Source organism: Polypterus senegalus, chromosome 8 (assembly GCF_016835505.1).
Source record: "Polypterus senegalus isolate Bchr_013 chromosome 8, ASM1683550v1, whole genome shotgun sequence".
Taxonomy (NCBI): Eukaryota; Metazoa; Chordata; class Cladistia; order Polypteriformes; family Polypteridae; genus Polypterus; species Polypterus senegalus.
The window spans coordinates 96016829-96038735 of NC_053161.1; the positions used below are offsets into that span (position 1 = coordinate 96016829).

Consider the following 21907-nt stretch of genomic DNA (forward strand, 5'->3'; position numbering starts at 1 on the left):
CAAATATTTTGTGCTTTCTGCCTAATCACATGCTTTTTTATTGTGTTGGTTAAAAGCCATCCTATTTGTCCTTCATTTGATACAAACTAAATTTCTATTACAATAGAAAAAAAGTTTTTTTTTGTTTTTTTTTTGTACAATTAAAAACAGAATGTATGAACTGAGAAAAAAAGATAAGGTAATTCAAATTTTAAAGTGCACAAACTGCATTGTTATACCATAAAACATCAGCCTTGCAGAAGTAAAAAAAACACACGGTATTTATTTTCTACGAATAATATACAAACTGAATATAAAGATCATTCTCGATATCGATACCCAGACGAAAAGTTTGCTTACATCTCATATGCTAATTAAAAGCATTCAAAACACAAAGTCTATGTTGCATAGAATTACTCCAACAGAACCTATGAATTTGGTAACTGAAATTAGGTTGGCACTTGATGTACACTTCTTTTTGAAAAGGAACCAACCCTATATTTTTAACACTGTACTACTGGTATTGATTTGTGTTGCATTATTTTTAGGCTTTAAAGTATTCCAAATAGTAAGTCCTGCAGAATTGTAGCCTGGCAGGCTGTTAATAAATTTTACATAAAAGGGTCTCTCAGTCATTAATATATACATATATACTATCTCTGCTTATTTATATACTGTGTGCATATATACAACACACATATAGATAAATATATTTTTCTCTAATTGTCCACCCACAACAAAAAACAAAAAAAGTTAAACATTAGGCACTCACTTGAAAAGAAATGAAATGTCTGTCTTTGAATACATCATGTAATAATTGATTGCATGGGTGTAACTGAATATTATCAAATACAGAAACTTGTAGTCATTTGTTTTCAGAATTGGAGAAATATAATTGACATACAGCATTAGATTATGAAATACTTTTGTACTATACAGGACTAGTGGCACTTGAAACAGGATAGCTCCACAGCAATTCAATTCACTTTTGGATTTTAATGTTATATTTTAGACTTGACTGAAGCAATCAGGAATGTTTCAGCACATACTCACACATACACACACGCACACACACACACAGACAGACAAGACATGCTGTACACCAAGAAAGGAGCATTTTTAATATTAACAGCATTACAGGAAGTCCTGCAAACTGCTGCTAAGGTGTCACGTACTATTTGAGGGTGACTAGTGCCCTGATTGTAAGCACTATTTCTGTCTCCTCTGATAATCATAACAAAGTTTGAACCTCCTTTGAAAAATGCCAGGCTCAGCTGTACTTTTACGTACATTGCATCAATTGAGATCTAATTAATTTGGAAGGATTTTGAAATGACTGTATACATTTATACTTCACTTAAAAACAAACTGTTCTGCTTAAATTAAGCATACAGGATTTTCCATTTATTTCTGTGACATTGAACATCATGCTTCTCTGAAGATGGAAAGGAACAGATATGAATATATATATTTATTTTTGCCTATAAAGGCAAAGCATGTTACACTAGCACATTCTGTTCTGTTCCTTCTTTATTACTTACTTATTTTATCATAACCCATTTTAATGGTGCAATTACCTTGCTTATAAAGTTCCTCATTGTGGATTGGTTTTGGTTATTGGTTTTAGAATGGTAAACTTTGTATAAACACTATGTGTTAACACAGTGACAATTCATAAGGCAGTGCTTACAAAAAACTTTATTATAAGCAACACTAAAAGCACCATGTGTACTTTACGAAGTTCAAAAAGAAATAAATGTCTTCATTCACCATATCTGTTATATGATGGCTCATTTTTACTGCATATTCTATAAAATACATATAGATTATAGCCCTGTTTTAAGCTCCAATTTCATTTTAAGGGATTATTCTTAGATTTATCCTCAGTTTATCAAAGGATCTCATAAATATAATTGGTTTATGTCAATTCATGTCAGTCACTTTCAGTCATTTTGTGTAAAGCTGAAACAATTAAAAATTGTACCTGTAAAAAGAATAATCCATTTGAATTTTAGGAACAGAATCTTTTTTTTTTTTTTTTTTGGAAATAGTGAATTCTGATATAAGAAAGCAATAAGGAACTTGGACCCAAATCATCAATAGATGAGTAAATGTTAGCTTTATACAATGAAGGCTGTTAACCAGTTAATTTTTAACAGTATTAGAAGGGATATAGTTGACATGTATTGTCCTTTTTGCAGAATGGCTGTGCCTGCAACCCTGAAGAATGTGAGGTGTACATTTTTTTTCTTCATGTAAATGAATGTTTTTCCTTTGAGTTTTTGGCATTTACGCTCAACTCACAATAAATTGGTCAAGCTTCAGTAGAAAGACTTCCTAAGAGAAATGCAGCTCACTTATGGTATGAACATAGTGTTTTCTAATTTTCTGCATAAAAAAATCAAATATTGGCTGCAAAAAGTAAGAATAAATGTGCTGCTTGAATTCATTTGCATACTGGCTTGCTGTATTCTTGTCATCTTGTGTCAAATAAATGAAAACAAGAGCGTAAACAAAAAAATATAGACATTTTTCCTCTACTTACCAATTTTTCAGTATACTGTGTTTAAAATATTAAAATGTCAGCAATGAAACAACACAAAATCCTACAGTATTTTTTTTTTTTTTTGCTTGTGTGCTGTCACAACTGTGGGTGTCAAGCTACATACAAAGTTCACACTTTTGATTAAGTGTTATTTATGAAGTTTCTCTATTTTTACCCTGCTCAGTTTGCACTGCACAAATGGCACCAGCTTTCCACAATGGGGTTTTAATCAATCCCTTTGGAGACAATACTGAAGGAAAAGCATTCTCAATTTTTAAACTGACTCCACCGCAGCCAAGGATAACAGTTCCACATACGGTCTGCTTAGAACACACCTATCCATCTGATAACCCTCAATCGTCAGCACAGCTCTTCCTGGAAGTGTATGCTTTGAAGTGTGGTAGCTTTAGGGATTCTGGGGCCTCCTCTCTCTCCACCCTTCAGTGGACTATGTCTATCTAAACAGTGCAAAAGCAAAGGCCCCATGTCTGTTGTACATCTCTATCAGTTATTTTTTTATAAGTGGTGTAAACACACTGGATGTCCATTATGAATGACTTTGGCTGGAGCTGACCAGTAGTTTGTGCCAGTTCACAACTCTCTTTCTTAGGTCGACTTTGTCCAACCAGATGTAGGCCTCACCAATCAGAGTTTTCTTCATGAATTTTCCACCATTTGAGACCAGGAAAATCTACAGAAATTTAAAATAGGGAATAAAAATAATTCAGTAACAGCATCGACTGCTAGACTACAAAAAATAAAACAGTAAATGCAATATTTCTTGCTCTCCTTTTCTGAGTTAATTAATGTTTTTTTCAGTGTTCAATTACACCTGTCAGTAAAGTAATATGCCACTAGAAAATCTAACAACACATCAGTGCTCCAACATTAAAATTGGATTTGAGCATATTCCTAAATTGATTTTTTAATTATATTTGAATTTCTTTGTAAACGTTGGTTTTCAAACAATGACATCTGTTAACAATTATTAAATCAAGTAACCTAATACTTCATATTTACAACAGTAAGAATGAACACAACAATATATCCTGTAAATATATATCAACATAAAACACCACATGACACAAACATTGCAATGAGCAATACCTTGGCAATCTTTGTCTCTCTCTTTCTTTCTGTGGTTCATTGACTTCTCTAGTTTCTCCATCTTCTCTCTTTCCTTTGCTTACATTATAACAGTTTAAGAACAAGCTAGTAGTAATGGTCCTATTGAGCTTTCTGGCTACTTTAACTGGTTAAGCTGATGTAACTTTAGGTGACTTCTAATTGTGTGATATGTCAGAGTTGCTGCCCGCATGTCACTAGATCATGTCAGTTTTCATGACTAAAAATCACTGGGCATGTTAAATGTAGCACCTGCATACTGATATTCCAGCACACTTTTTGCTTGTCCCTTTTTCTGACAGCCTATAGTGTGCTGCCTGACGGAGGGTTAACAGGTATGGTGAGTTCAGCCACATTCTTGGCATTTTTGTCTTTTTTCCATTCTATCGTGGTATCTAAAACAAAAGACTTCAGAAAATCTCTTCTGTTTGTGAGGTCCTAAAGCCTGTGTTCTTTATTGCTCATTTTTACATTATATGCATTGTACTTCCAGATGAACATTCATTGATTGTCAGCTCTCATGTACACAAGCACACGTACACCATGATTAAAAACATACAGGTGTGATTTTGTTGTGGCAAGTCACAGACTATAATTAGAGTATGTTACAGGTAATGTCATGCTGCGCAACTTGCTTCATGGGACTATGTGCCCATCTTGGTATTAGCAGGCACAACACTGGAAAGAGCCCTGCAAGGAACATCCATCCACAGCTCACATACACATTACAGGCAATATGGAGTAGCCAATACACCTAATCTTGGGGATGCAGGAGAATTATCTACAACAGACAATTTAGAAAATCTGCAAATTCCACACAACCAACATGAAGGCACAAGATTTCAACGTAGGATTCTGGGAAGCCAGAATTAATAAGCATTAGAATGAATGTGTAAAAATAACATTTAGTGGAAACTCCCCCGTGACCCTGTATTCGGATTCTGCGGGTTAGAAAATGGATGGATGGATGGATGGAAACTGAAATACAAAAGGAGACTGACATTTCTGATCAAGTGTGGTTGTGTAATTAAGAATGGACTGGAAAACTCTGTTTGTGTCACATATAGTGCTGACAGGAAAGCCTGGCTCTCCACATGTGTTGAACAATAGTTCCTTACTGCTTTCCACTGCACATTTTGTGTGTTTTTATATCCTTCTGTGACTTGCTGTTAACTGTGTGTTTGTTCTCTTTTTTTATTTATTTGGTCATGAATCATGTCAAGTCAAGTTGGGGAGCATGCACTGGTATAGTGCGTTGCTGCACCCACTACACGGCGAAACAACCGTGTAACCATTTGCATAACAGGCAGACACGCGGTCCAGTCCCACCCTCCGGAAATGACCTTCCATCTGCCGCAGCTAGGTGTTACTTGGGCGACCCCTTGGGTCCCCAAAAATGAGGATCTTATGAGCCGGATCTCCCTTGGAAAAATCTGCCACATGGCCGTAGTGCCGTAACTGACACTTCCTCACAATGCAGGTAATGTGCCTCATTCAGGACTCCATGAGCAAATGCTCATTCAACACAAAGTCAAACCAATGGTACCCAAGGATTTTCTGGAGATACACAGTACCAAAGGAGCCCAGTCTTCGTCTCAGGTCACTGGATAGCGTCCATGTCTTGCAACCATATAGCAAGACAGGAAGCACCAGGCTTAGACTTGGACCTCTGTCCTTTTGCATAGATATCGGGAGTGCCACACACCCTTTTCCAATGACCCCATGCTCTCCCAATCCGTCTACTGACTTCATTGATAGAGTCACCAGAGACATAAATGTCACTGCCAAGGTAAGAAAACCTCTCAACAAGCTCAACACTCTCTCTGCAAACAGACACACTGCTGATGCCCAAGAGATCATTCAAGGCCTGGATCTTGCTTTTTATCCAGGACACTCGCAAGCCCAGATACTCAGATTCCTCAATCAGTCTCTCGAGCACCCCGATCAGAGCCTCCATTGACTCAGCGAAGATCACAGCATCGTCAGCGAAGTCAAGATCTGTGAATGTTTCTTCACCAAAAGATGCCCCACAGCCGCTGGGCCCCACGACCTTGCCCAACACCCAGTCCATACATGCATTGAACAGAGTAGGAGCAAGAACACACCCCTGATGAACCCCAGAATCAACTGGGAAAAACGCAGAGGTCCTGCCTCCACTCCGCACAGCACTCACAGTACCAGTGTACATGTCAGCCATGATATCCAGCAACCTTGAGGGGATCCCGCGAACCCTCAGGATGTCCCACAGGGCAGAGCTGATCATCAATGATTTGGTAGAAATCAGTGCTTGTCAAGTTCTATTCTGGTGACCCACTGTGGCTTTGGATTTTCATCCCAATTATATTCTGCTTTTATTTGAACTCCTGCCTTAACTAAGCATGATGTTATTTCCCAGTTTCTATGTTTTGGTGTTAGTCCAGAAATCACAATATTAACTTTGTTAAATATCTGATTCTTAGTTCTGACTTTTAAGATCATCATCACCACTTTTATTTTGTATTTCCAGGTTGGTATTTAATTTGTATTTTGTAATGAGGACATTACTGACACTGAAGTAGCTGTACCCTTTGAGCATTCTCTGTCATTTCACCTCATGTCTAATCCACTGGTTAATTGTCACCATTAGGGTACAATTAAGGGTCCAATCCGCACAAGAAAATGTGAACTAATTGGAAAATAATAAAAAAATACTTCAATATTTAAAGGTATGGCAAAAATAAATATATTACTAAATATGTTTTAAATGTAAATCTCATACTACTATGCTTTACTGAATGCAGAATGCTGCAAGAACAAAAGACCATAAAATTAAACAATGATACCAGTGACAGATAAAATGATTCAATGATTGTGAAAACAGTTGGACCATAAATCTGTAGCCATAGGAATGAACATGATGACAGGAATATGTCTTTTTTGTGTGTCTCTACAGAATATAATTAGTTATATTTTATATACACGTTGATGCATACAATATACAGACACATTTCCTGTATATTACTGTCAGGACAGGCTCCAACACTCTGCAACTCAGAACTGGACTAAGCAGGATTTATTACCAAATTGCTGTAACTAGCACATACAGTAGTCACGTCACAGTGGAATATAGTTAGTTGCATATTAAATGTGCAGTGGATGTGTCTTTATAAATCCTATTCACTTTAGTCTTCATAGCAAGCTTCCCACCTTCTGAAGCTCCGAGGCAACAGGACTAAGTAGTGTTAGGTAATGGGAGTATAGAAGCAGGTGTAAGGAATGCTTCAGGTAAGATTATTTGTGTTTTCTAGTAAATAAAATTAAGTTATGTATTTTAATGAATTTTATTTATCGTGGTACAATAGAATGGCATAAAAATTTCACATACTCTGTACGCAGGACAGTGCTATTACTATTAATGCTACTATTGATTCTACTAAATTTACAGCATGCTGTTGACAATCTGCATATTCTTGGCATTGGAATTTTACTGAAGTTTTCTCAGGCAGACAATGTATAAGCTGCTTCTGTTTATGTGACTGTGCATTTAAATAAAGTACTATTTTGGAATTTGCTGAATCAATGCAATATTATTACATTGTTATGACACTTCACTACACAAAGCCATAATACAGAAATGAAGATTTGTTTAGGACTCTACCATGTCCTAAGTGATTTATTCTACATCTTACAATTGGTAGAATTTTTTTATATTCTATTTCTTCATGTTAGTAGTTATGTTTGCATTGCAGTGCCATAGTGATCACTGAGAAAGGCAATATGAAATATTGATTTATTGACCGATTGAACAGAACCACAAATTCAATGTCTGAATTGTATTCAGACAATTGTTTACACAATTTTATAATTACAGGACCTATGTGATGTGCTTTTCCAGAAGCATGCTATTTTGTTCGATACTGACAACTTTTTCTTTTATAACAGATACATACTACTGTATGCTTTCAACATGTACATCTCATATCAAAAAGTACAGTATTATATAAAAATGTATATTTACTCTATTTTACATGGGGATTCCTTTTGATTTAAGATTAGTGCAGTATAACATAATTTATGTGTTTTGAAATTATATTTTTAAATACTGAACTCCTGATAGATCTCCCTAGCTTCAAATATATTACAATTTAGTATTTATATTTTTAGATATATGTTTATTAGTGTTTGACATTTAACATATATTTACTAAGTTTGCTGTTTACCAAGACAAATATCAACAAGCACATCTTTTAATAATAGGATGTAAAAAGTAAGAAGATTACATCAGGAATACTAAATTTAAATGAAAAAAAACTTTTCTTACCTGGATAGAGTGTCCTACTGGGCACATATTGAATCGGAAAGTCTCATTGAATGAAGGCTCCCTGTCATGCCTGCACACTCTCGTTTTCTTTTTAATTACTCTTTTTTGTGTTGCTACGTTGATAATATAAAGTTTCACATACAAATCTGAAACACATAAAAGTTAGATGGTAAATTAAATCTCAATTAATCTCTTTAATTGTTCTTGCTGTTTTTTGAAAGTCTTACTAAGAGTCCTTATCCTTAAATATCTCTTGAATTACAAAAAGCAGCATTATAAAACAAGTTTTAGACATTATAAAAAGTTTTAGACATTAAAGATTTGCTGAAATACTTTCCTATTTCTTTAATCCTTTCTTATAATTGAACAACAATGAGACCAAAGAAGTGAAGTACATATATGTTACACCGATGATCCCAAACTTAAGGCATAACAAGCCATTACATCAAGTCCCATTACCCTAGTAACTGCCATTGTTGTGCACTACAGTGTGATTCAAGTTGCCACTGTTGTACATGGCCACCTGCCATCAACATTTGAGCAATAAGAAAGTAACTGTTGCTGTCATTGTGGAAAAGTTTATCTCGTATATCATATGATAAAAATAACCTGGCATAAATACGTGGGATAACTTAATCAGATTTACAATCGTGGCCAATACTTTTGAGAATGACACAAATATTAATTTTCACAAAGTTTGCCTCAGTTTTTATGATGGCAATTTGTATATACTCCAGAATGTTATGAATAGTGATCAGATGAATTGCAATTAATTGCAAAGTCCCTCTTTGCCATGAATATGAACTTAATCCCAAAAAAACCATTTCCACTGGATTTCAACCCTGCCACTAAAGGACAAGCTGACATCATTTCAGTGAACCTCTCTTTAACACAGGTGAGAGTGTTGATGAGGACAAGGCTGGAGATTACTTTGTCATGCTGATTGAGTTATAACAGAGAGGTTCAATTGTTGCGAAGAAGGCCTCAGGGCGCCTAAGACAGTCAAGCAAGCAATAGGATCATCTCCTATAGCTTATTCATGGCTCAGGATCAGGGCACCACCAGTGCAGAGCTTGCTCAGGAATGGCAGCAGGCAGGTGTGAGTGTATCTGTACACACAGTGAAGCACTGACATTTGGAGGACGGCCTGGTGTCAAGAAGGGCAGCAAAGATGCCACTTGTCTCCAAGAAAAACATCAGGGACAGAATGATATTCTGCAAAAGGTACAGGGATTGAACTGCTGAGGGCTGGGGCAAAGTCATTTTCTCTGACGAATCCCATTTCTGATTGTTTGGGTCATCCGGAAAAAAGATTGTCCGGAGAAAAAAAGGTGAATGCTACTTTCAGTCCTGTGTCATGCCAACAGTAAAGCATCCTGAGACCATTCATGTGTGGGGTTGCTTCACAGTCTATGAACACAGCCATCCTCCAAGAGCAATTTCTCCCAACCATCCAAGAACAGTTTGGTGATGAAGCATGCCTTTTCCAGCATGATGGAGCACCATGCCATAAGGCAAAAGTGATAACTAAGTGGCTCGGGGAACAAAGCATTGAAATTTTGGGTCCATGGACAGGAAACTGCCTACACCTTAATCCCATTGAGAACTTGTGGTCAATCCTCAAGAGGCAGGTGGACAAACACAAACACAAACAATTGATTATGCAAGAATGAGCTGCCATGAGTCAGGCAAAAGAAGGGCCAAGTTTATGCAAATATTGACTCTTTGCATAAACTTAATGCAATTGTCAATAAAAGCCTTTGAAACAAATGTTTGTAGTTATACTTCATTATACCATAGAAACATCTGAGAAAAATATTTAAAAACACTGAAGCAGCAAACTTTATGATAAGCAATACTTGTGTCATTCTCAAAACTTTTGGCAATGGCTGCACAATTCAATAGGTAGAAGAATAGGTATTAAAATGCAATACAAATTTTTACTTTCTTAAAAGAGCACTGTATTCCTGCCTTGAATTTTATAAGTAAAGAACAAAAATCTATTGAGTGTATGCATGAAAACATTTTAGACACCACCAGTATATTTCTCATGATTTCGTTACCTAATCAAAAGAACAAATGCATACCAGACCAAGATGTTCTAATCATTATCAAATTTTCAAATTACTAGCAGTGAAATATTTAAATGTGGCCAGGACATGGTGAGCATCTAACTTGCTTGCAGCAAATAATTTGAAATACATTAAAGTTGTCATTATCATCAAACTGTAGCATCACCATTTCCTCTGCCATTTATGTAAATTTTCACTACTTGGAAATCTGGCTATACAGACTAAACATTAAAACAATGAGGATTTAAAATAGCAAGAGAAGTGTACCTGCAGGTAACAAATATTCTCTACCTCTTAGTGTGCTATATACTGTAGGGTAAACAGCATCGTCATGTTACTACTACTGCATATTAATACATTATGTAAAGTTTCACAAAATCAAATAAAATCATTTTTATATTGCTGATTTTTATGTTCACAAACAAATTTACTAAAAGTGTTTTTAATAGCACATTCAATTGGCCCAAACACATTTAGTACTTTTATATTTGAATATTATGGGAAATTCCAATTATGTCTCTACAATATGACATTAAATCTGCAGTTCTGGTGACAATGATGACCTTGGTGGAAGAGCAGCTGAAAATAACTTCAAGGATTTGCTTTGATGACATGGATTGTTACATAAAAAATAAACGATTATCTATACATCTAGGGTAAACTCTGTGCTACAAACCTGGAAGATGATCCGGTGATTTAAATTTATAGGTGATGTTTCTGCATTGTAAAATTTCTACTATGAGTTGTTCCCCATCTGTCTTCATTTCTTTTTTCAGCCCAATTTTGATCTCACCCATCACTTGTGTTTTGCCTGTTGAAAAAAAAAATAATGCACAATGACTTTCCTTTGCAGATCATTATTAAACTTTATCCTTGATTATTACACACAATTGACCTTTGGTAATATTGAAGAAAATGAGGCTCGATTAATTGACATGACAAATTAAACAAAGGCAAATCAGCCATCTATTCATCCTTTTGTTTAGTTAATTTCTAGGAACTGAGGTTTATCCTGATATCATTGGGTGGAAAACAGAAACCAGCCCTGGACTGGTTAACAGTCTGTCACATGGCATATACTCTGATACTGGCCATTTTTTGAGCTGCAAGTCAACAAAACTTACATGTCTTTAAATGTGGAAGGAAAAAATGAGTACTTGGATAAATCCCTGTGCAGACATGGTTGGAATGCACATACTGCATACATACCGATTTAAACTCAGTCTTCTCTCAATCACAGTACATAAACTGCACTCGTTAAAGTAGTAAATGACTTGCGGATAAATGCAGACAAAGGCCATTTATCTGTTCTCATCCTCTTAGATCTGAGTGCCGCATTCAATACCATTGATCACAATATTCTTAGAAATTGCCTTAGTCAATGGGTGGGCCTCTCTGACAGTGTCTTAAATTGGTTTGAATCCTACCTGGCAGGTAGAAAATTCTTTGTAAGTTGTGGTAATTATACTTCAAAGACACATGATATTCTATATGGTGTTCCACAAGGCTCTGTCCTGGGTCCTCTGCTCTTTTCGATCTACATGCTTCCGTTAGGTCATATTATCTTGGGGCATAATGTTAGCTACCATAGCTATGCTGATGACACACAACTGTACTTATCAATAGCTCCTGACAACCCCAACTCTCTTGATTCACTGACACAATGTCTTACTTGTGTTTCTGAATGGATGAGTAGTATTTTCTCAAACTAAAGAGAAAACAGAAAGTTTAGTGATTGGCAATAATTGATATAATGAAGTTATTAGGAATAAACTTGATGCATTAGGATTAAAAGTCAAAACAGAGGTATGGAATTTAGGGGTAACTATTGACTCTGACATGAATTTTAAATCACATATTAATCAGATTACTAGGACAGCATTGTTCCACTTAAGAAATAAAGCAAAAGTTAGACCCCTTATAACATTGCAAGATGCTGAGAAATTAATCCACGCTTTTGTTTTCAGTCAACTAGATTACTGTAACGTTCTCCTTTCAGGGCTACCCAAAAAAAGACATAACTCGATTGCAACTAGTGCAGAATGCAGCTGCTAGAATCTTAACTAGGAAAAGAAAATAAAAGCACATCTCTCCAGTTTTGATGTCACTACATTGGTTACCTGTGTCATTTAGAATTGACTTTAAAATCCTGCTTATAGTTTACAAAGCCTTAAATAATCTCGCTCCATCTTATATTTCAGAATGTCTTACACCTTACACTCTACATCGTAACCTTAGATCTTCAAATGAGTGTCTTCTTAGAATTCCAAAAGCTAAACTTAAAGGAAGTGATGAGGCGGCCTTCTGCTGTTATGCACCTAAAATCTGGAATAGCCTGCCAATAGGAATTTGCCAGGCTAATACAGTGGAGCACTTTAAAACACTGCTGAAAACTCATTACTTTAACATGGCCTTCTCATAACTTAATCTTAATTTAATCCTGATGCTCTGTATATTCAATTAATTATCATGATTATTCATGGTGGCTCCAAAATCCGCACTAACCTCTACTTTCTCTGCTGTTCTTTTTCCGGTTTTCTGGGGTGGCGACCTGCACCACCACCACCTGATCAAAGCACTATGATGTCCCTACATTGATGGATTAAAGGCCAGAATCCACATGACCGTCATCATCAAGTTCTTCCATTAGAACCCTGAATACCATGAGGACTGATTGAGGTCATTTATGTTAGGTAGAATACCTAGAGGGGGCTGAGCGGTCTTGTGGCCTGGAACCCCTGCAGATTTTATTTTTTTCTCCAGCCGTCTGGAGTTTTTTTTTCTGTCCTCCCTGGCCATCGGACCTTACTCTTATTCTTTGTAATTAGTGTTCCCTTATCCATTCATCCATCCATTATCCAACCGGCTATATCCTAACTACAGGGTCACGGGGGTCTGCTGGAGCCAATCCAAGCCAACACAGGGCGCAAGGCAGGAAACAAACCCCGGGCAGGGTGCCATTTTTTATTTATTTTGTCTTTTTTCTCTTTCTTCATCATGTAAAGCACTTTGAGCTGCATAATTTGTATGAAAATGTGCTATATAAATAAATGTTGTTGTTGTTCTAAAGCTGTGAAGTAAATGGTTTACCACTGCACCACTTTGAAGTCCATTTTTAATCGGTCAGTCTTTATCCAACCTGCTATTTCTTAACTACAGGGTCACGGGGGTCTGCTGGAGCCAATACCAGCCAACAAAGGGCACAAGGCACACACACACACACACCAAGCACACACTAGGTACAATTTGGGATCGCCACTGCACCTAACCTGCATGTCTTTGGACTGTGGGAGGAAACCGGTGCACCCGGAGAAAACCCACGCAGACACAGGGAGAACATGCAAACTCCATGCTGGGAAGCAAACCCAGGTCTCCTTACTGCGAGGCAGCAGCACTACCACTGCACCACCGTGCCGCCACATATTGATAAAATAAGTTTATTTCAATTGTCACTTGTTCATTAGATGAAATGATTCTTAAATGTCTATGACTTACACAGTTTCCACACAGTAATACATTTTACAGTGAATTAAATGTAGAGCAATAAAATCTTATATGGTTCTGCTTGACTTAACACAGCAAAATACATTAAGTAACTGATTTCAAGAATCTAAAACACAGTACAACTAATATACACCACTACAAGAAATAATAAAGAGCAGGTCAATATGTTTTATCCAAATATGTTCCCAGGAGGCATTTTTTACAGAATGACTTACAACACCAGTCTGTTTTAAACAAAGTTGAAATAACAAATGTGCCTCATTTGTATGTCTACTTTGGAGTCACCTTAGGGGCCCCATAAAGTGAATTAGGTGTAAAGAAAACAGTAATCTCATGCATCTCCTCCTGAGCAATTCATCTTGTAAGAAAAAAGCTAAATCTTTAAAATCAATTCGTAATTATGTCGAAAAACTACTTTCTTTTGATTACATCTCTTTACTCTTCCTAAGATTTCTGTCTTGGCTATAAATATTCATAAAATTTATAAAATTCCACATTATATATTATAAAAAAAATGTGTTTCCTGAATATACAGTTAGATTGATGTGACAGATGCAAATAATAGAATGAAAAATACAGAGGAGATATGCTGTCATAGAATACACGCTAGCAGAAAAAGGAAAATTACAGCTGGAAACCTGATGCAGTACTGCTGGTTAAAGATTTTTTAATGATGTTAATGACTTTTGGAGAATGTTTCTTAACCATTGAACTATTAGCAATAAAAAGGTATTAAAATTATGTTTGGCCAAAGTGGTTCACTTTTCCTAGCAAAATATACAGATCAGGGGATGGCTATGCAAATTTCCCATAGTTTCCAATTGATGAGACTTCCATTCGTCTACAAGTGAATGCACAGAAGTTACTGCTGCAAAAGAAAATTAGATAAATGGAAGGTGATTACAATCTATAAAATAACATCACTACAGTTATTCTTGTTTTTAATCATGTACAAAGAAAAGCTGTTTAAAAGCTGTCCACCAGTACAGTAGAAATGATTATGAATTGACAGTATAATATTTAAATATTTTACTGGAGAATGTGCATACTTATGCAAATCATAAATTAATTATCAATGAAATTATATTATTATGGTAATAATACTACTTAGCCACTAAATAAAAGTAAAACCAGTAAATCATCTGGTTTGAGAGTCAGCAGTTAAGAATGATTGCAATATTAATGGTACAATCACAATATTACTGCTTGCTAAGTCACACTACTTGCGACTTTCTCATATATGAAAACCCTAGTGATGTCAGCAATCATTCATCAGGGTCTTTGCATGTACAAACACTGTTTGAACTACCGCCTGATAAAGGTGGACATATTGGCAAAAGTCTTGGATAACTTTGTATTTACTTAAACAGGCACATACATACACAGGGTCAGTGTTGATTCAAAAAGCAATCTAATGAACACATATTCTGAGGTGGGGGAAGAAATCACCCTGAACAGACTGCCATTCTTTCACTGACCCATTTATGCACACATCCAAACTCATCATTACATGATTTGCAATCAACAGTTAACCTAATGGGCATGTCTTTGGGAGACTGGAAGGAAAACCAGAGCCCCAGTGAGGAATTCTCTCACTGACACAGGAAGAATGCCAAAACTCCACACTTATAACCCATGGGACTGTGAATTGAATTGAACTATAAGCTAACAAAGTATGTGACATTTCTGAACAATTTTGAAATACGGTAAGTTTACTATACTCTTATTTTAAGATTCAAATTTACAGATTTGAGTAACTTTAAAAATCATAAATGCTCTTAATTAAATGAGATAAGTTGCTTTTTATTAATTTTTTTTATTATACTTAGTATACAAGTATTTCTATAAAGACATTTAATACAAAAAAAAAATTAAATAATGAAACTGGTAAATGATTTGTTTAGCCATGTAAGTTACCACTTAAACAAACATTTAATAGCAAATCTAGAGTATATCACACACTCTCTCTGTACACACATCTGCAAAAATAATGTTTGTTTCCAGGATTCATCTTTGTAGCCATTAAGTATTCCATAATGTGTTATAAAAAATCGTTTGAATATTGTAGCCATTATTATTATTTTTGTTTCCTCCATGTTACAGTGTTTCATATTAAAATCACCAGATTGTGGTACACAATGAAAGTAGAAAGGAACATAATGTATAAAATACACTTAATTAGGTGTGGTTCACTAATGAGCTGTCTTGTGCTATTTGTACATCTAATCAGCAACAAGCCTCCCCTCAGGTGCCTCACTGCTTCTTCTGGATTAAGTCCCTTAATCAGCTTCAGAATCACGGCCACATATTGAACTGGCTCCAGTCCCACTGGGAGCCATCTGCACTGACTGCTATCATTTATTCATAGGCTTGAGTACTTTTCTACTAATGCTCAGCTCTCACGCTCTCACTCTGTCAAAGCACTGACCTTACAAAACTGAAGACAAGGTAGATGATGTACAGATAGCAGGTGCGGCTTTAATGCTCACAAGACATTTATTATGATGGGTATTTTCTAGCAGGGTTTGGGACATTTCCTCTTAGTTTCTACCCAATTAACAACTAAACAACTGTCATTGGCTCACTGTTTTTTTTTTTGTTTTTGCACTGTGGCCCATGCTCAATTTATAGCTAACCTTGTAGAGTCAATAGTCCTGACAAACTGCATTGAAAACCACTTAAATATTAATTCCATTTGATTTATTTTTTAGAAATGGACATCTTCAGTATATTTTTGATAATCTAAGCAATGATCATCCTACTTATTGCCTAGACTGAAGATGAGCACATTCATGAGACAGGGGGTTTTCATTGTTTTTATGAGAGTGTGATTATAAGAGCTGCTTCATGAAATTTTGAATTGAAATGTTGTCTTGGAAGCATCTGTGTACTTCTGTCATTGCTTCTTCATCTCTGGGGTTTGCTATGTATTAGTCATTTCATAGTAAATAAGAGAGGGCTCAGTGAGAAACTGAGATGTAATATATGAGAATGAGCAAAATCTCAAATTTGCAAGTAGTTAAAAGACTGTTGTGGCAAATTTAATATTTAGAAGAACCACTTGAATGATGCAAATGCATCATAAATATGTCATTATTGATCTAGATTCCATGCATATGTGAAATAATAAATACGGACAATCACTATGCAGTACCAAGCATATTTTGGTAAAACTTTAGTTTCAGTTCTGTAAAAATGCATCTATTACTCATTTACCATTATGTAACAAGACCTTAACAAACACTTCTTTGGGTTTTCATGACACTTACAAAGCATAAGCAAAGTGTTTATTAATCTCTGCAATGTGACCTACTAACAAAATTTCATTTTGGAGTGGTCTGAGGTGGCTTAGCACAGACATATTTCTCTTGACATTACATTTTTAGTATAAGACCGGTAAATCCTTCATTTTAATGAGTAATTTTTCCATCATGTTAATATGACACACTGCACAGAGAGGAATAATCTATCTACTGATGTTTGACAAGTGTTAAGAAGATCAAAAGAAGCATTTAGGTGAGTAATAGATGCATTTTTGCAGTACATACATTTTGATTTTAAGCATGTAGTTGGCAATAATAAAAAACTGCTTATGAATTATTTCCATCCATCCATGCATTTTCAAACCCACATAACTCAGCTGAGGGTTGCATGGGACAAAGCCTACCTTACACAATTAGGAGCAAGGCAGAAACCAGTCTTGAACAAGGTAGTCACCCATCTCATGGCAACTCATGTACATGCAGATTCCTAAACATTGTGCCAGTATGCCAGGATTGGTGTAGGTACAGATATTCCATCTAATCAATTATTAAATTTTAATACAACACTTTTTATTGTGAATACCACCACAAAATATTGTTCATATGTCATTGTTAATTTACTGCATAGTAAAGATTTATTGCATTGAGAAGTGAAAAATAACTGTCGCTGATAAGCAATTGTGAAAATAATGTTAGAAATTCACCCCAAGCCAACAAATCATTTAACAGACAATACACAATCTATTGTGTTATCTATCAGCACTGGCTACTGTTTTACTATTTAAGCTAATCTTTAACTTCAAACTATAGTGTTTTGGGATTGTAGTGGTTCAATATGGTCCAAGGCACATTTCCTTACATGAAAATATGCATAGTGTGACTATTACTATAACTGTAGATGAAGCATATCTGTGCGAAAGGAGCTGCTAATTAGCCCAAACAATAATTTTCTCAAATAAAAAATCAATAATTGCAATTAAAGGAGACTCTGGAAAACAGAAAAATAAAACCAATAGTGTGGGTTGTTTACTAATAAGATTTGAGTTTACTACCTGGTGCGTTGTTCCCTTTTCCTTCACAATGGGAGACAGCCAGAAATTCATAGGTGTTTTTATTATTTGACCACAGTGCCCTTTTTCATCAATAACAAAAGAGAAGCTTTAACATTTCTAAAGAAAATGGGCCAGAAAATAACAAAAAAAAATGTTCTTTCCCCTGTTATCTAAACATACTATTTTTCATCAGGGTTATGGAGGACTGGGACCTATTCTTGCAGCAATGTGCAAAGTAATAGATGAGTCCTGTGCAGAGTTTGAATTCATAAAATAGCTCTGTTGCACAAACAAACTCACCTAAAAAATTGTACTGTGCATGGACGGTACTAAGAAAAAGTATTATATTTCAGTTCATAATCATTATATACCAGTAATATTGACAGATATATGAGTGTTATTTAAAACAGATTCATTGGATACAATAGTTTATAGTAAGTTTCTTGTAGGCATTATTTTCTCACAGATTAAATTGCACAATGTAGACAACTGTGGGATACAAAGTAATAGCAAGAAAACAAAACAGCATTATTAAATATGGGAGAAAAATGGTGTCCAGAACCCAACGAACTGAATGAACGGAAAAGCGCTGCTATATATAGAAACCCTTGAAAGGATGTGACTAATTGATAAAACAGTATTGATAGGCTGGTCTTAAGGGCAGTGTTAGCAGTAGGCAGCAAGTAAAAGAGCAGAACGTAGTGTCCAGAATGATACATTATTTAAGTGTAGTTAGTTATACCATAATTATACTTTGGCTTAAGTTTGGATAAGTTAAGTATTTTTCAAGTTGATGTTAATATTTCTCAATCATGGCACAGTATATATTAATTTGTCAAGTGAAATTATATGAAGCATATTGTAAAAACTTAAAAATATAGCTAGCCTCCACATTTTATAATGAAACTAATGGGTACCAGGGTACCAATGTTGAAAAAAAAACACATCTTACCAAATATGTCCACGTTGAAGTAGCAAAGGTTTTGATTTTGACAACAAAAGTACACTGGAAATAATCTAAATTTGATCATTATCAAAATCTTGGTACTATTATCTTGAGGTAAGGATATGTTTCTTGTCTCATTTGTCATTGGGTGTTGATAGCCACTCTCCCACTTTCACCAAGCTGTATTTTGCCTGTCCTACTTTTGCTTCTGTAATTCTGTTTCTTCACCGGTTTTGTTTTGCCATGGCTTGTAACGACAGACTATGCGCTCCAATCATATGATAATTTTTTGCTATATGTTGCCCTCCCCATGGGCTCACCACCTATGGGAGGGGCCAAGGAGGTTGGGTGCAGTGTGAGTTGGGTGGTGGCCGAAGGCGGGACCTTGGCGGTCTGATCCTCGGCTACAGAAACTGGCTCTTGGGACGTGGAATGTCACCTCTCTGAAGGGGAAGGAGCCTGAGCTAGTGCGCAAGGTCGAGAGGTTAGATATAGTGGGACTCACCTCGACGCACAGCTTGGACTCTGGAACCAATCTCCTTGAGAGGGGCTGGACTCTCTACCACTTTGGAGTTGCCCCCGGTGAGAGGCGCCAAGCAGGTGTGGGCATACTTATTACCCCGACTCGGAGCCTGTGCATTGGGGTTTACCCCGGTGAAAGAGAGGGTGGCCTCCCTCCGCCTTCGGGTGGGGGGAAGGGTCCTGACTGTTGTTTGTGCGTATGCACCGAACAGCAGTTTGGAGTATCCACCCTTTTTGGAGTCTCTGGAGGGGGTGCTAGAGGGCATACCTTCTGGGGATTCCCTCATTTTGCTGGGAGACTTCAATGCTCACGTGGGCAATGATAGTGAGACCTGGAAGGGCGTGATTGGGAGGAATGGCCCCCCCGATCTGAACCCGAGCGGTGTTTTGTTATTGGACTTCTGTGCTCGTCACGGATTGTCCATAACGAACACCATGTTCAAGCATAAGACGACTTTGTGGTCGTGTCATCGGACTTGCGGCCATATGTCTTGGACACTCGGGTGAAGAGAGGGGCGGAGCTGTCAACTGATCACCACCTGGTGGTAAATTGGCTTCGATGGTGGGGGAAGATGCCGGTCAGCCCTGGTAGGCCCAAACGTGTTGTGAGGGTCTGCTGGGAACGGCTGTCAGAAGTAGCTTCAACTCCCACCTCCGGCAGAATTTCAACCACGTCCCGAGGGAGGTGGGGGACATTGAGTCTGAATGGGCCATGTTCCGTGCCTCTATTGTTGAGGCGGCTGACCGGAGCTGTGGCCGCAAGGTGGTTGGTGCCTGTCGTGGCGGCAATCCCCAAACCCGTTGGTGGACACCGGCGGTGAGGGATGCTGTCAAGCTGAAGATGGAGTCCTATAGGACTTTTTTGTCCTGTGGGTCTCCGGAGGCAGCTGATAGGTACCGGCAGGCCAAGCGGAATGCGGCTTTGGTTGTTGCTGAGGCAAAAACTCGGGCGTGGGAGGAGTTTGGAGAGACCATGGAGAACGACTTTCGGACGGCTTCGAGGAGATTCTGGTCCACCGTCCAGCGTCTCAGGAGGGGGAAGCAGTGCAGTGTTAACACCGTATATGGTGGGGATGGTGCGCTGCTGACCTCGACTCGGGACGTTGTGGGTCGGTGGGAGGAGTCCTCCTCAATCCCACTAACATGCCTTCCAATGAGGAAGCAGAGCCTGGGGACTCTGAGGTGGGCTCTCCCATCTCTGGGACTGAAGTCACCGAGGTGGTCAAAAAACTCCTTGGTGGCAGGGCCCGGGGGTGGATGAGATCGCCGGAGTTCCTTAAGGCTCTGGATGTTGTAGGACTGTCTTGGTTGACACGTCTCTGCAACATCGCATGGTCATCGGGGACAGTGCCTCTGGATTGGCAGAACGGGGTGGTGGTCCCCCTCTTTAAAAAGGGGGACCAGAGGGTGTGTTCCAACTATAGAGGGATCACACTCCTCAGCCTCCCTGGAAAAGTCTATTCAGGAGTTTTGGAGAGGAGGGTCCGTCGGATAGTCGAACCTCGGATTCAGAGTCCTGGAGCAGAGCAGAGTCCTGGAGGGTGCATGGGAGTTTGCCCGACCAGTCTACATGTGTTTTGTGGATTTGGAAAAGGCGTTCGACCGTGTCCCTCTGGGAATCCTGTGGGGGGTGCTCCCGGAGTATGGGGTACCGGACCCCCTGATAAGAGCTGTTCGGTCTCTGTACAACCGGTGTCAGAGCCTGGTCCGCATTGCCGCAGTAAGTCGAGCCCGTTTCCAGTGAGAGTTGGACTCCGCCAGGGCTGCCCTTTGTCACCGATTCTGTTCATAACTTTTATGGATAAAATTTCTAGGCGCAGCCAGGGTGTTGAAGGGGTCCGGTTTGGTGGACTCAGGATTGGGTCACTGCTTTTTGCAGATGATGTTGTCCTGTTTGCTTCATCAGGCCGTGATCTTCAGCTCTCTCTGGATCGGTTCGCAGCTGAGTGTGAAGCGGCTGGGATGAGAATCAGCACCTCCAAATCCGAGAGTATGGTCCTCAGCCGGAAAAGGGTGGAGTGCCCTCTCAGGGTTGGGGGAGAGATCCTGCCCCAAGTGGAGGAGATCAAGTATCTCGGGGTCTTGTTCACGAGTGAGGGAAGAATGGAGCGTGAGATCGACAGGCGGATCGGTGCGGCATCCGCAGTGATGCGGGCTCTGCATCGGTCTGTCATGGTGAAAAAGGAGCTGAGCCATAAGGCAAAGCTCTCAATTTAACAGTCGATCTACGCTCCTATCCTCACCTATGGTCATGAGCTATGGGTAGTGACCGAAAGAACGAGATCGCGAATACAAGCGGCTGAAATGAGTTTCCTCCGCAGGGTGTCTGGGCTTTCCCTTAAAGATAGGGTGAGAAGCTCAGTCATCCGGGAGGGGCTCAGAGTAGAGCCGCTGCTCCTCCGCATCGAGAGGAGTCAGATGAGGTGGCTCGGGCATCTGATCAGGATGCCTCCTGGACGCCTCCCTGGTGAGGTGTTCCGGGCACGTCCAACCGGGAGGAGGCCCCGGGAAGACCCAGGACACGCTGGAGGGACTATGTCTCCCGGCTGGCCTGGGAACGCCTCGGGATTCCCCCGGAAGAGCTGGAAGAAGTGGCCGG

At 38.3% G+C, this 21907-nt stretch overlaps 1 protein-coding gene across 5 annotated transcripts in view; it reads right to left on the reverse strand.

Moving 5' to 3' along the window:
- Positions 1-693: 693 nt before the first annotated feature.
- LOC120534140 (protein piccolo-like) overlaps positions 694-21907 on the reverse strand; it is a 215814-nt gene continuing 194600 nt past the window's right edge. For all 5 annotated transcript variants that reach the window (XM_039761466.1, XM_039761467.1, XM_039761468.1 and 2 more), the window contains 3 exons: positions 10698-10832; positions 7950-8095; positions 694-3215 (listed from right to left, as the gene is read on the reverse strand). In XM_039761466.1, the coding sequence (XP_039617400.1) occupies positions 3072-3215; positions 7950-8095; positions 10698-10832 (425 nt within the window). In that variant the 3' untranslated portion in view covers positions 694-3071. The remainder of the gene's footprint in view (positions 3216-7949; positions 8096-10697; positions 10833-21907) is intronic.